At 39.6% G+C, this 14,051-nt stretch overlaps 2 protein-coding genes across 2 annotated transcripts in view; one reads left to right on the forward strand and one right to left on the reverse strand.

The window, feature by feature from the left end:
• The window catches only part of LOC125886737 (plasma membrane calcium-transporting ATPase 1-like), a 49,402-nt gene extending 39,649 nt beyond the window's left edge, over window positions 1–9,753 (reverse strand). The window contains exon 1 of the mRNA XM_049573029.1: window positions 8,255–9,753. The gene's annotated coding sequence lies outside the window, so the exon portion shown is untranslated. The remainder of the gene's footprint in view (window positions 1–8,254) is intronic.
• Window positions 6,268–13,702, forward strand: bet1l (Bet1 golgi vesicular membrane trafficking protein-like). Its single transcript, XM_049573082.1, has 4 exons — window positions 6,268–6,298; window positions 9,777–9,862; window positions 10,090–10,146; window positions 12,157–13,702. The coding sequence occupies exons 1-4, from the start codon at window positions 6,280–6,282 to the stop codon at window positions 12,322–12,324; spliced, it is 330 nt and encodes a 109-aa protein (XP_049429039.1). The 5' UTR covers window positions 6,268–6,279; the 3' UTR covers window positions 12,325–13,702.
• Window positions 13,703–14,051: the final 349 nt, after the last annotated feature.

Here is a 14,051-nt window from a genome sequence, read left to right on the forward strand (position 1 = left end):
TTCCTAGCAAGAAATATGATGTCAACAAATTTCTCTTCTAGAATTAAATTCCTCAGATTGTGGAGGTTTTGAAGTGTGTGCCAGTGGCCGAAATAGGGCTGCAGCTTCACGGTATCACAGCATTACAGAATTATTCTTATTATAAGTTAAAATGACTAAAGGAATGAAAACAGAGGTGTTATTTTGGTTAAACAAACATTTTATTACTATAACTTGAAACCATTTTTTTTTTTTAAAATGCCAGTTTGTGTAAAGGTGTCCCTTTTGAAAATAACTATAATAAATTTGAGATTCTCAATCCAGTTGCATTTTTTTTTTCAATAATGTAGATAGGCATTGTACATGTACATGGTGTGATTACTGTCAATTTTAATATCACAGTACTGTCCGAAATTAACTTTTTGACTCCTTTGGGGGACTAGTAGATGTAAAAATACACCAGCCAAGCATGTTTTCTATCGTCCAAGATAACAGTAGCAAGCAGCAAACCGGTGGCAAGCGATAGTTTAGTAAAGTTTATTTCAAACATGCATATTTTACTGGTCAACATGTCTGTATATTGGGCATGACTTTAGTATCTAATTATTTAAAATGCTGCAGTAAAACAACTTTAAAATGTTCAAAGTTTGTCTATGTAGAAATGAATGGAATATTGTTTTGATTTTAGCATCTAATGCTGTTGGGACAGAAAAAGAAAGTGTTGACAGATGTATTTCAACAAAGTAAAACAATTAAAAATAAAAAAAAAACCCTCCCATTTTAAACAACCCTTCTGGCCAGTCGAGTCTAGATTACTGAGTTTACAAGGTGATCATGAATGCACCATGGTTGGTGTCCACACTATTTGCTGTACAAAGTAATATAGATTTCAGAGTTCACGAGGGGCTCCTGAATGCACCATGAAGTGCTTGTCACTGTGAGAGTCAAACTCATCTCTGACACATAAGACAAAGGAGGACAGAAACAGTGCGACCATAAATGACACCAACATGTTGTAGAGACTCCGCATAGTTTTTTTTATCACGTGACTATTTTGGTACAAACATTTACCTGCCAGTGTGGAAGCCAGCCTCCTGAGATTTACGCACCAAACAGAAAATCTTCCCGCATTTGGCGCTTGGCGGGTGTTTATTTTGGACCTCATCATGTACCATCATCATATAAAAATATTTGATTGAAAACACAATTAGTAATATAAATAATTAATATGAAAACTATTTCAGAATTCCTTGTTTTATCCTTTCTAGCCTGACAACCAATTTTAGCTCTAAGCACATTACTTTTCTCAAGGGCAACAGCAGGAGTCAGTCAGGAGTATTTAAGGTGAGAAGAAACTTAATGACAGAAAATATTCATTTTAAAGTCTCTGTGTGGGTCAGCAGGAGGATGAAAAATATTTAAACAATGTTCAGAGCTTGTTCAGTTTTCAAATCTCCTGAACAAATTCAGTTCTCACCATAACTAGTGGTTACGTTTTTTTTGTTAACTGAGAGGTCACTCAATCAAAAAAGAAAAAGATCAGTACATCTTCATTGTTGATTCACTTTGAACATGATGGATGAATATCTATGTGTGGTGTAGAGTATTGTGCCTGCTGGTGTGTGAACTGAAAGCCTTTATATTTGTTCCTCACAGGTTTTGACCTCTGTGCCTTCAACTGTAATCTGTGTCAATCAGTCAGCCGAGGCTTAATCTGAGCAAGAGAGAAGCAGCCTGTTTCAGGAAGGAGAGGAGGAAAAGAACTACTGGGAGGTGAACGAGCTGAGAGACAAGTTATCTGGTCAAACTGGTGGATAGAGCTTTGCTGCTTACACAACTAGAGCTTCATTAGTTATTCCAGTTAACAGTCCAAAAACACAAACAGATTCGTTTTACAACAGGAAACACTGAAGGGCTGTAAATCTTCACATTAGAGAAGCTGCAACAGGATCATTTAGATTTTTATAGAATTCTCTTTGGATCAGTTAATAATGAATGAGTAATCACAGCAGTACATAATATATAAACAATAGCTGCATAAAAAAACAGACTCAACCTTCCACATGAAGAAAACACACTCAGGCTTTTTGACATAAACACTTTTCAAAGCCAGCCTGATATAACATTACTGTATCACTGAGGAGAAGAAAGGCTTTACTTACAGAAACTTCCCCCATCGCCTCCTGTTAGCAGCAGCAGGTATTAGTGGCAGTCTGATTACTCTGAGCAGCGTCACACTCACAGCTCCAGAAACAGCCCATAACCCAGCCACTGCTCCTCAGCCTCAGTCTGCAGACCTGCTCCTAGACCACAGTTTATTTCCAAAACCAGCCTGTTGTTCAAAAATTCAATTTGACCTTCAGCAAGCTCACAGCCACAAGCAGCGCTCCATCGGAGGAAAAAACAGGAGCTGGCTAACTGATTATCTGAGGAAAGCCTCGCTTAATCTAATTAGACAATCTGTGGCTTCAGTGAGAGCCAGAAAGACTGCTGCTGCTGCAGCTCCTCCTGCTGAGCACAACACACAATGTCTACACACACCAGGTCTGCACAAAGTCACAGACTGGGTCTACACAGAGCAGGTCTACATACACGTCTACACACACCACATCTAAATCTGCTGCAGCTCCTCCTGCTGAGAGACACACCAGGTCTGCACAGAATCACAGACTGGGTCTACACAAACCCGATCTACACACACCAGGTCTGCACAAAGTTATAGATTGGGTCTACACAGGTCAGGTCTACACACATGTCTATACACACACCACATCTAAACCTGCAGCAGCTTCACCTGCAGAGAGAAATACACTAAACAGAGCAGAAGACGTAAAACTGAAGACAAGTGTCAGGAAGCAACAACCAGAAAACGCCCTAGCAACCAGTTAACTGTGATAAAAGAACTGAAACAGGCTAGCATAATCTAATGTCAGGAAAACTGTCAATGCTAGCGGTGTGTCCTTTATTACTCTGCCTGTTTCAGAGCCCAGTGTTCATTGTGTTAACACTAGCTAGCAATATGTTATTACGTAGAAGTGAAAGACTCAAATGTCTCAAGATAGATGGGTCTAGTGACTGGGGGTTTAAACACAATGCAAAATGAACTAATGCCATGAATATCTGCATGTAACTTATGAATTAAAAATCAGTTAGCATTTTCGCTAATTGATTCAGGATCACAAAACATAATACCCGATGCTCAAGTGTAGTGATATTTTCTTACACCCCTAATATATGTATTAGGGTTGCAAATTGTAAGCACTTTACTTAATCCATTGTTGGTAACATTAACATTCAATTCATAAATTGATTGTGATTAACGTTGCTTATATCAAACAATACCAAATGTGCTTTTTCCTCAATCAAAGCTGACAGCAACATATTGCATAAACTCTAACAGCACTGCGATATGGAGAAAATCAAATGCCACAGTGTTTTTTTTACCAAATACCTTGACACTAATATTACAAAACTCAAAACCAGAGAAGATATCTAGTCTCATGTTTATGATATTGATATAATATTGATACATTGCCTCGCCCAAGCATAGCCTATCGATAGATTGATTAAATTTCACACATTTGATCAAATTTTTAACAACCAATCAATGGATTGTTGAGTGATCGTTATCATCCCCAATATGCATACACAAAATATAAAGGCAGTTGCCAACAAGTGTCTAAATGAGACTACAGAGGTTGATGGGGGGACATTAAACGTTAACGTGCCATAACGGTTTTACAGCCTTGTTGAGGTGGTGACGGTGACGCCATACGACCTTGGTGTAGTCTGTTTATAGTCTAACGTTAGCTTTTTACTTCTGGTGACTGCATTTACACTTCAAAATGAATAAAAGTGAAGTTCCTTTGTGAAGATTATCTCGCTGAACAAAACGTACAGGGATCGTAAACTTTTGTTTGACACAGAGCTTATGTCCTCCAATAATCCAAAATCCAATGTTAAAATCCAGTTGGCTTTTTGTTGAGGGAACCAGGGTGATTTTAACTTCCATGTTGGACGACAAAAACAAAACAAAACATGATCCTTGCAAAACTACCAGGCGTTCTGAACTACCATTGTTTTGGTTTCTAACAGACTCGCACACAAAACTCACGCACACGTCCCTTCCCCCCCGCCCTGTGAGCAGCAGTGATGCTGGCTGACGTCAGGTGGCACATACACACGTGACACACACACACACCGGTGGATTACAGCACATAGAGACACAGGAGGATTAACTGAACACACACATGGGGTGATATCACTGTTTCACATTTGCATGATAGTGTTTTCACACTGAGCTAGCATGACCTTTGACCCCACACTCTAAAACTCATTCTGTCAAAGTAGTTCAAGGATTGGGCGGATCAGCGAGGGAACAGCCACGCGTTCCTCAGTCACCAGTCTATCAGAGCTCTGATTCATGCAGCCACAAAACCATAATTGATACAAATTTCTAATACACATTTTAATCTAGTACACACTTCACTGCATGTTACAACTTAAGAGACTGTCTTAAATAAATCAATTTATCTCATAAGAAGATTAAAGTCTGTGAGATAAACTTGCTTGATAAGTTCATTCTGGGTGAATTGTTTTACTGAGCACTGGGCAAGTGTGTATGTGTGTGTGCTTCCACCCAGTGGTCACCCATAGTCAACACACTACACACAGCACACCTTGAATTTAGGACAATCTCTAATCTTCTGTGTTTTATTGTTGGAGGAAAACCTTCTATTTACCACAGTATACTGTTAGTCCATAACAAAGTGATTAACAGAGTTCCCACATTGTTACCAATGAATTTCAAAAACTTTTCCATAATATCCTACCACATTTTTTAAGCCTAATATAGCGTCACAGCCATACATTATTACACATGCACTTCCCAGGCATTTTCAGAAATACAAACTGATACTGCTTGCTAACTTTACTCACCTGTTAGACATTCATGCCGCCAACTAGCTGCATGTGCCAACAGTCTAGACTGGCACATATGGTCACTTAGGGAAAAATGTCAAGCCACACCCCTTCTTGGCGATATAAAATCAAAGATGTCAGTGCAATTTGATGTGTGTTTGAATTATTTTTTCATTTCATTTATTTGGTTGTTTTCCACTCTGACAGTGAATACTATCGTATCTCATGAGTCTCAGATCATTAATCATATCGACATACCAGTCCCTTTAAGTTAGGGGTGTCCAAACTTTTTTGGCGGCCAGATAACACAATGTGAAAATACCTGGGGGGGCAAACTGATTCTCCCATCAAATGGGTTTAAAACAAAAAAAGTGAGACAAATGCAACCATTTTTATCTTTAAATGAACTATTACTATTACTCTGTCTACAATCTGTATGATAGTCCTATCATTGTGAGGTGAAGTGTAAAAATACAAAGTGATCTTGCTTGTAAAACTATTGTTTTGTAAAGGGCTACATATGGTATATTTTGAAAGTCAAGCCAAGGGCCGATTAAAATTGGTCTGTGGGCCACAACTGGCCCCTGAGCCAGACTTTGGACATGCCTGCTTTAAATGAAACAGAAATGAAGACCAAAATTAAGCACAAGTTAAAAGAAAGGTGGCAAAAGTAGTGGGAAGAAGAAAGAACAGACAGATGGTTTTATAGAATAAAAGAAATGTAGGTGTGATGAGAAGGACGGTGAGCTCCTGCAGAGAGGAAACTATAATATCAAGACTACAATTTGGTCATCCAGGACTTAACAGCACACTATTTAAAATAAAGAAACATAACTCAGGAAACTGTGACTCTTGTGACCAGGAGGAAACCTTAGAACATGTTATACTTTACTGTGGAAAATATGAGGTTGAGAGAAGGGAACATATAGAGGACCTTAAAAAAATTAAGTTTTGATTTAAGAGATATTTTACAAAAAAGTTTGAGTGAGAGAAACGCAAGCAAATCCAGTTGCCTACGATATAGCACTTACGATTACCATGACCTGGATGACTGAGAATCTTCACCGACATGTTATCAAGCATTGTCACAGTGTCTTAGGAGACAAATCTGTTTGAGAGAGAATATAGCATCATTTTATTCATTTGCCTACATTTTCTTTATATTAAGATTTTTTTCCCTTGTTGTCAGAGTTAGTACATTTAAGATAGAATCACGAACGATCCACACTCCTCACCAGTAGGCGGCAGTAATGCCAATAAAGAAGAAGAAGAAGCAGAAGAAGAAGAAGAAGCAAGCTGTGATCTTCTCAGGGGGAGTGGCCCGGAGTGGCCGTCACATGCATCTATCAAACACAGCTGATCGTGACGTCACTCGGCAACATGGCGGACTGGAATAGAGGTAATGTTTTTTGACACGTACTCACTTCTGAATATTTAGCCATTAACCGTCCTGAGCAGGTCAGGGCTGATATAACAGCTGTGTGATCGAGTGTATAACCTAAACGAAACATCAGATCAGCTGTGTGTTCAGTGTTTACATCTGTAGTTACTTCACTTGGAGGCTAACAGTGGATCTTAGCTAACAGGCTAACTAGCTGAAGAGTTTAGCTGTTTGTTTATCTGTTTCAACATCACACAGGTCCTGACCACCATGAACGGAAAGGCTTGCTCAGCCCGTGATACTCTACCATTATCTCTGCGCAAGAGGGAGTCAGGATGATTAATTCGTCCCTGATATGCGCGCGCAGTTAAGAAGTTAATTCTTGTGTATGTTCGCTTAATGCCAACAACAGGAAAAACATGGTCTACCATGTCCTGTGACCACTTCTTCTAGTCAACCTAACAGGACACGGTAGTCCTGTTATGACATGGTAATCACGTTAGCAGGACACAGTAGTCCGGGTTCTTAACATACTTATTTACACTCCGACACAAGAGTGATAAGTGGTGTCATGTCATACATCAGTCAGCAATGGCACAGGCCAGCAAGAGAAAGTGTAACTGTCGCTAGGTAGGGAGTGCTTTAAGTTAACGTAATTATATATATTAATGTTAGTTAACGCAAACGTTAAGTGGCTTTAACTCAACAGGTGTCCGACCGTTTGGTAGAAAGCTGTCAGTTGGTGTGAACGGACTCTATGTTAGGTTCATTTGCGGAGTTAACGTTAGTGCATCGTTATTATATTGTAAAGATATATTAATCAATGTATCCATCAAATACTCAGTAGACAGACTGTTTAATCGATTTAAAGTCCAGCTCTGTTTTGTTTTATTTTAGTTTTTTATATCATTCGGTAGCTTTCCAGTAGTGTTTGTATTCAAGATCTGAAAATTCTAATTTTGGTCTGTATGTTTTTAGCGTTAAAATCATTGTGTCTACAGGCATCTAAAGTGAATGCATTTTAAGACGTTAAGACGATCTCAAATTTTAGACTGATGTTTGGACACATCATCTTTCTCTTATTTAAGCAGTATATGTAGTCCCATGCAAATAAAGTGAGTTAGACTTGTATATATTTTGTTAACAGGTGAGTGCAAAATAAAGTAGAAAGACAGAATGGGGTTCAGATGTAGGTTTAACGATTTGTAGCATCATAAATGTGGAGTTTGACTCACTTTTGATAAAATAAAATAAAATATGGATAAATTAAATTATATGACATTTTTGTGGCAGTTAAGACCTCACAAATTCAAGGCTGTTTAATGACTTTCAGTGCCTAATATCTGCTGCTCCCCTACATTGTGAGCTAAAATTAATGTTTCTGTCAGCTGAGTCTGGTGGCTTTAAAGATGGCGATATAACTGTTAAGGGCTTCAGTAAACGGTAAATTAATGCCTTCACTTTACTGTGGTCTTTTTTAGGAGTCTAAAATACGTTAAGCTGCTCCCCATCCACAGCCACGACACTTGAGCACTGACCCACCCACCCACCGTTTTGTGCTAACGGCTGAGCTGGAGTTAGAAGTTGAATTGAACCTTGCTAACGTTGGCTAACGCTAATAAACGGTCATTATGTGGACTGCAGCTAACGTCAGCCTAACTTTAGCGCAGGAGAAATTTATCTGGTTAAATTTCAGTCACTTATTTAATTATTTTTCGTCAGTTGGAAAACATAAGTAATTAAGTGGCCTATGGCTGTCATAAGATTTAACTTAGCTTTTCTACATGTCGACCGCCATTAAAAGTAATGTTCAGCTGTTGTTAGCTAAGGTTTGCTATGTTAGCCAACGTTAACTCACAGATGTAAGAGGTCATGAACGTTAGGTGGCGCCCTTTTCAGCGGATTGACAGATTATCTTTCTTAACTACGCTTAAATTAATTTAAAAACATACTCAAAGCTATGAATATTCTTACCTTTGACTATATATCATCTTCTTCTTCATTTGTAAGTAAGGAAAAACCGTTATGCACATTATTTTATACTTGATGGTGGAAGGCAAGACCCGCCCTATGTTGCCCTACTCCTCCTCTGATTGGCTTACCTTGACGTTCTTAAACTGTAATACCTGAATCTAACCAATCCAACCAAAGATACAACAAGTAGTAGCCAATCAGAGGGAGAGTAGGGCGGGTCATGCGCTACCAACTACACACCTTTGACAAGTGATGCAGTTTTAAATAAATGATTTAGGGACTGTTTTAAACTGTTTTTTTATCCTATCCAAAGCTATAAATATTTTTCTTGGAGCCATCCTGAGTGATCTGGGTGAAAAATGCACGATACTCCCTCCACCATAAATTATTGATAGATTTTAAAAACTGGCATCATGATGGCGGCGACCTGGGGTGGGTTGCCCCTCTGTGTGGAGTTTGCTGGTTTCCTCCAGGTGCTCCAGCTTCCTCCCACAGTCTGTCTGTCTCTATGTGTCAGCCCTGTGATAGTCTGGTGACCTGTCCAGGGTGAACCCTGCCTCTCACCCAGTGTCAGCTGGGATAGGCTCCAGCACCTTGTGACCCCCAATAGGATAAGTGGTTACAGAAAATGAATGAATTTTAAAAACTGACTGGTTGATGTTTGAAAGTTAAAGACAAAATGCTGGAGTTGAAAAAAGCCTCAGTTTTTCACTCTTGTCGTGTCTGCTGGTTACTCTGTGCAAACGGTTTATTTTTGGCAAAATGTTTAATGTGACATAAAGATAAAACAGGTTTTGATGAAACAAGGTTTGATTTGGACATGTTTAGTTTTGTTTTTACCCTGAATGGAAGTGTTGATCCCACATAATGTGTTCAAGGACTGTCGGAAATTTAAAGATCCAACCATAATTTCTGTTTTTACAGATTCTTGCCATGATAAATGGTGAAAATTGGTGATAAAATAAACACAGAGTGCAGCCATTTAAAGTCCCTCCCCAGCACTTTAAAAACTACAGACAGGCCTTTTTTGATTTATTAAGACAGAACAAGGGAAACTATGAAACTTTTACAGTTTCCTTAGACAGAACAAAGAAATAATACAGCAGCTAAATATTTATGTAGACTTCATTAGCAGCTGTTTATTACCAGATGATTAAAAACAAGTTGAATTCTTACTAATTGGAAAAACTGAAAGTATGATCTTCCATTTTACCCATGAACAGTACCAGATTACACATTTAATTTCTAGGAACCTTACTAACGTACTGCACTTACATCTCAGTCCCTTTTAGGAGACGATTAGGAAACTATGGGGACGGTAAAAATAAAGTGTTTCAGGTTTACTAACTGACTGACATGTTACAGGGGGCTCAGGCAGGCTTCACTTATTTGTCGGCCTATCAGTTTATTTGTAAGTGAATAGCGAGAATGTAACAATAGAACCTACTTAAGACTTGACACAGAATTATATCTACGGCAACCACTGATTCATTTCTGATCCTGTGTGTTTGTGTGCCTCCAGGTCATGGCTCTGTGGATGACATGCTGGATACTGAAAACAAACGGCTGGCTGAGAACCTGGCCACCAAAGTCTCCAGACTGAAATCTGTGAGTCACAACAAACAATTAAACAATGAATACTGTTCCATATATACACATTATTTTCCTTCCTCACAATCTGCTCTATGTCCTCTCCTCTGTCCCGTAGTCTGACCCTGTGATAATATAAAGATTAATCTGATGTTATTGCTCATTCATTTTCTAGAAAGGATAAAATGTGTAAGATGTGTCTTTTATTTTAACTGTGTCATCTGTCCTGTCTCTGAATCTGACAGCTGGCATATGAAATCGACAGAGAGGCTGATGATCAGAACGAGTATCTGGATGGCATGGTGAGTCCATGTTTGTGTGTATGTGTGCATATATGTTAATTTATATGTATATTTACACGCCATGTCCCTGGAAAGAGCTTGTTTGGCTCGTAGGTGTCCATTTCAATCTTCAGTTTATTTTATCCATCCATCCATTTTCAAATGCTTATCTGAAGCCGGGTCGAGGGGGCAGCAGGCTGAACAACGTACTCCAGACGTCCCTCTCCCCAGTGACACTTTTCAGCTCCCTCTGGGGGACCCTGAGGCATCCCCAGGCCAGACAAGATATATGACCCCTGCAGCGTGTTCTGGGTCTGCCCCGGGGCCTCCTACCAGTAGGACGTGAACGGGAGGTTCAGTTTATTTGCACTAAAAGATAAAAAATAAACAAAATGCATACTAGAAAAAAGATTCATTTCAGTGCAGGAGAGGAAGGAAGCCTGAAAGGCATTTTAAGAGCCTTTCCCGACACAAATGCACTACAAACCCCCCAAAAACCTGGCGTTATTACACAAAACAAGCAAATAACAAACAAGCAGCACAAAAAATATCCACATGCACACAACACACAAGGAAACATAAACAGCCTTAAGAGAAAGGAAAACAAACAAACAAACAAGAACCAGAAAAACAAACCTAGAATAAATACAACCAACAGAATCATCTTGCCGTAAGGTTCAAGATGAAATGAGGAATTTCCTTAATTTCCTGTCCTAAAAGCTGGCAGAGGAAGATACTGAGTTCAGTCATATTCAGTGCATTTTATAACTGTAGACCTCTAAACTTGATTTAAAGAATCAACATATGATGCATGACAATAAGGTAAATGTAAATATTTTTTCGTGTAGCTGAATGTGAGTGAATGCCTCAACATAAAATTTAAAAAAAAGTACCATTTGTTGTTTCTCTCAGAGGATTTCTTCAACCTGTCTTTGTGAAAAGCTGATTTATTTTCATCCAACTACATATCCCATGATTCTGAGCCATCACTACGCTTTTAAAGCCTCTTGGTAGATGTAGTAGTAGGGATGGGCAGCACAAGCAAAAACAGTATTCGAAAATCGTGGCAACTATTCGACAATTTTTCGAATAATCCCCCCCCCCACGGAGCCATGCACACAGAGATCCATTCATCATTAAATGCCTGAACATACTCGGGCGGAACATACACGGAACGGACTCCACGGAGGTCTGCGCGGACTCAAAGCGGACGTCTGCAAGCTCTGTGCGCGCGAAGCTCAGCGCACCAGTGACTGCTCGACATGTATTTTTCACATCGCGGGGATTTTTCACAGACATTTTTACAGGAAACTACAACGCGGAAGTGTGCTCAACTATGAAAGCCCGAATGACTGCGGACATTCCTCACGGAGTAGTAGTCTCTGCATGTTTGTCCTGTTTGTAGAAGAGCATCAAACTAGCTGGTAGCCCATCTCACACCGCTGTAGCAATCCTATACTGCCCTTGTGCGGTTAGGAGCAGAATTGCATGTCAAATAAAGGGGGGAAATAAGACGGCGAATAGTAATAGTCGCATTAAAAAATCGATTTTTCAAAAATAAAACAACTATTCGAAATTCGAAAATCGTGACCCATCCCTAGTAGTTAGTAAGTGGAGACCAAATGATCGTTGTTTTATCTTAGCAAAGTATGCCCCCAGGAAGTGCACTGGACTGAAACGTAGATTTGAATGATAACTAGATACCGGAAGCCAAGATTCGTTCCAGTGGAGCTGCTCGCCTGGCGCCAAAAAAGTTTCTAGCTTCCAGGTTCACTCTCACTGAGAGACTGTTAGAAGGAGAAGTGACATGTTTTTTTGTGTGGAGGGTTACATTTAATAAATTAGAAGTGAATCTGTTCTGTGAGATGGACAAGTGAGTGGCATTAAACAGTCTGTTGGTGTTGATGACCTTCACATCACTCCTCTGGATTTAAATGTAGATTTAAATATGTGAATGGAGGATGTTTAAGGGCCGGTTTAATAAAAGTTCCGTCACAATCTTCTCTCCCTCTCTTGTCCTTTTCTTTTCAGGACTCAAACTTCTTGAGTGCGACGGGCCTGCTGAGCGGCAGCGTGAAGCGTTTCTCCACCATGGTCCGATCAGGCAGAGACAACCGCCGCATCCTCTGCTACGTCTCTGTGGGCCTGGTCCTGGTCTTCTTCCTGCTCTACTACATGGTCTCAAGGATCCAACGCTGACAGGAAAACAAAGATCAGCCAGGAGCTGAGACTGCAGACTCATATTTGATAAATCATCTCTGTGGCTCTCCTGCACGGGAAAAGACTTTTTATTCTGCACCAAAGTGAGAAAACACACAGGAAGTAGACGGGAAACATTTTGTTGTATTGTTGAACTGACCAACGGGGGCGCCGGCCAGCTCAGCAGGGGAAAAGGTGGTGAGCCTGGTCATACCCAACATGCTGGGGTCTATTAAACAAAAAAATATGCCTGGAGTTTGTGGCTTTTCAGCCCAGCACCATGTTTGACCCTGCAGCCAGGAAGTCCTAATATGGGCAAAGAGAAGGTGGAGCCTAAACAGAGCTCAGGTGGGAGAAGCGCCCAACACAAATGAGTGGCTGTGCCTCGTTTCCAGACTACACAGTAATCTAAAAGGTGTGTAGGATTTAGTGGCATCTGGTTGCACAACTGACACTTCTCACATGTGCCAAGGCTGGAGGAAAACAACAGGAGAAAATGCGAATGGCCCATTCTAGAGCTTTGTTCTAAAGCATTGTTGGCTACAGTAGAAACAACATGGTGGGCTCAGTGGAAGAGGAGCCGCTCCGTATGTAGATATTAAGGGCTCATTCTGAGGTTTAGGTGATTTTGCACCTATGGTCCATTTCTGCCAACAGATGCCCCTGAATCCTACACACTGGACTTTAAAAGTAGGTTTTGAGTTGTAACTAATTTATTCAAATTATTATTGACAGATCCCCCCCCTCTCAGATATTATTTATGTAGTGTGGAATTAAGACAGCAGCAGCAGGGAGCAGGACGTGATGCCGCCATCTGCTGTTGGCTGTTTGCTGGTCTTCAGGGCACCAGGTGATGTCAACAACAAGGGGTTGTCAATCTATTGGTTTTTTTTAACAAGGGTTTGTGTTAGCAGATAGCTCTTGTTAGCATGCAGTGAAATTGTATAGATCTTGATTGACAGGAGACAAAGTTACAGGCTAACACTGATACTGTTGCACATGATTTTATTTTTTTAACAAACATAAATGTGTTGGTTTTGTTTTACTTTGGTTTGATGAGCAGTTTATGTTCAGTGTGTGTTTGCAGTAAAGCCTGTTTCCCTCAAGTAATGATGATTAAAAGTTGGGATCTGTTCTGTTTATGGTTTACATGGACGGTTTGCATAATTCTTCTGTCTTGTTTTTGTACTCCACATTAAGTCTGCACAGCACATTACTGCTGAAGAGAGACTGCAGGAGATTTAAGAGCATTCAAAAGAGTTTCCTTTGTTTACATTCCAGCTGACTGGACGGCTCATCACCCACAGCAGACATTTATTATTTTTATTAATTATTATTACCATTAATACACATGTAATAAATGATTTTAATTGTGGAACTTTTTTTGTGGATTTTTTCCCGCACAGTTAATTTAGGGTCTAGGCGTAATGTGATACTGAAAATATTTTATGACTTGCAATTTTATAATATTCATAAATTTAGATAAAAGCCTAGTTTCATAATTACTGTATGCCATGGAGAATATTATACAGATTTATTTTGAAAACCAAATGAGAGTAGATTATATTTTAATAAAAACCACTACAGATTTCAACAATATATCTCATCACTGTTTTTGTTGTTTTTTTAAGAAATATATTTGTACTAGTCCATACCCATTGGTAGCTCTGTCACCTTCTACCTATGCCAATCTTCAATGCCTATGTGCAGTTTCACATAGATTGACC

The sequence above is a fragment of the Epinephelus fuscoguttatus genome, linkage group LG4 (assembly GCF_011397635.1).
Source record: "Epinephelus fuscoguttatus linkage group LG4, E.fuscoguttatus.final_Chr_v1".
NCBI lineage: Eukaryota > Metazoa > Chordata > Actinopteri > Perciformes > Serranidae > Epinephelus > Epinephelus fuscoguttatus.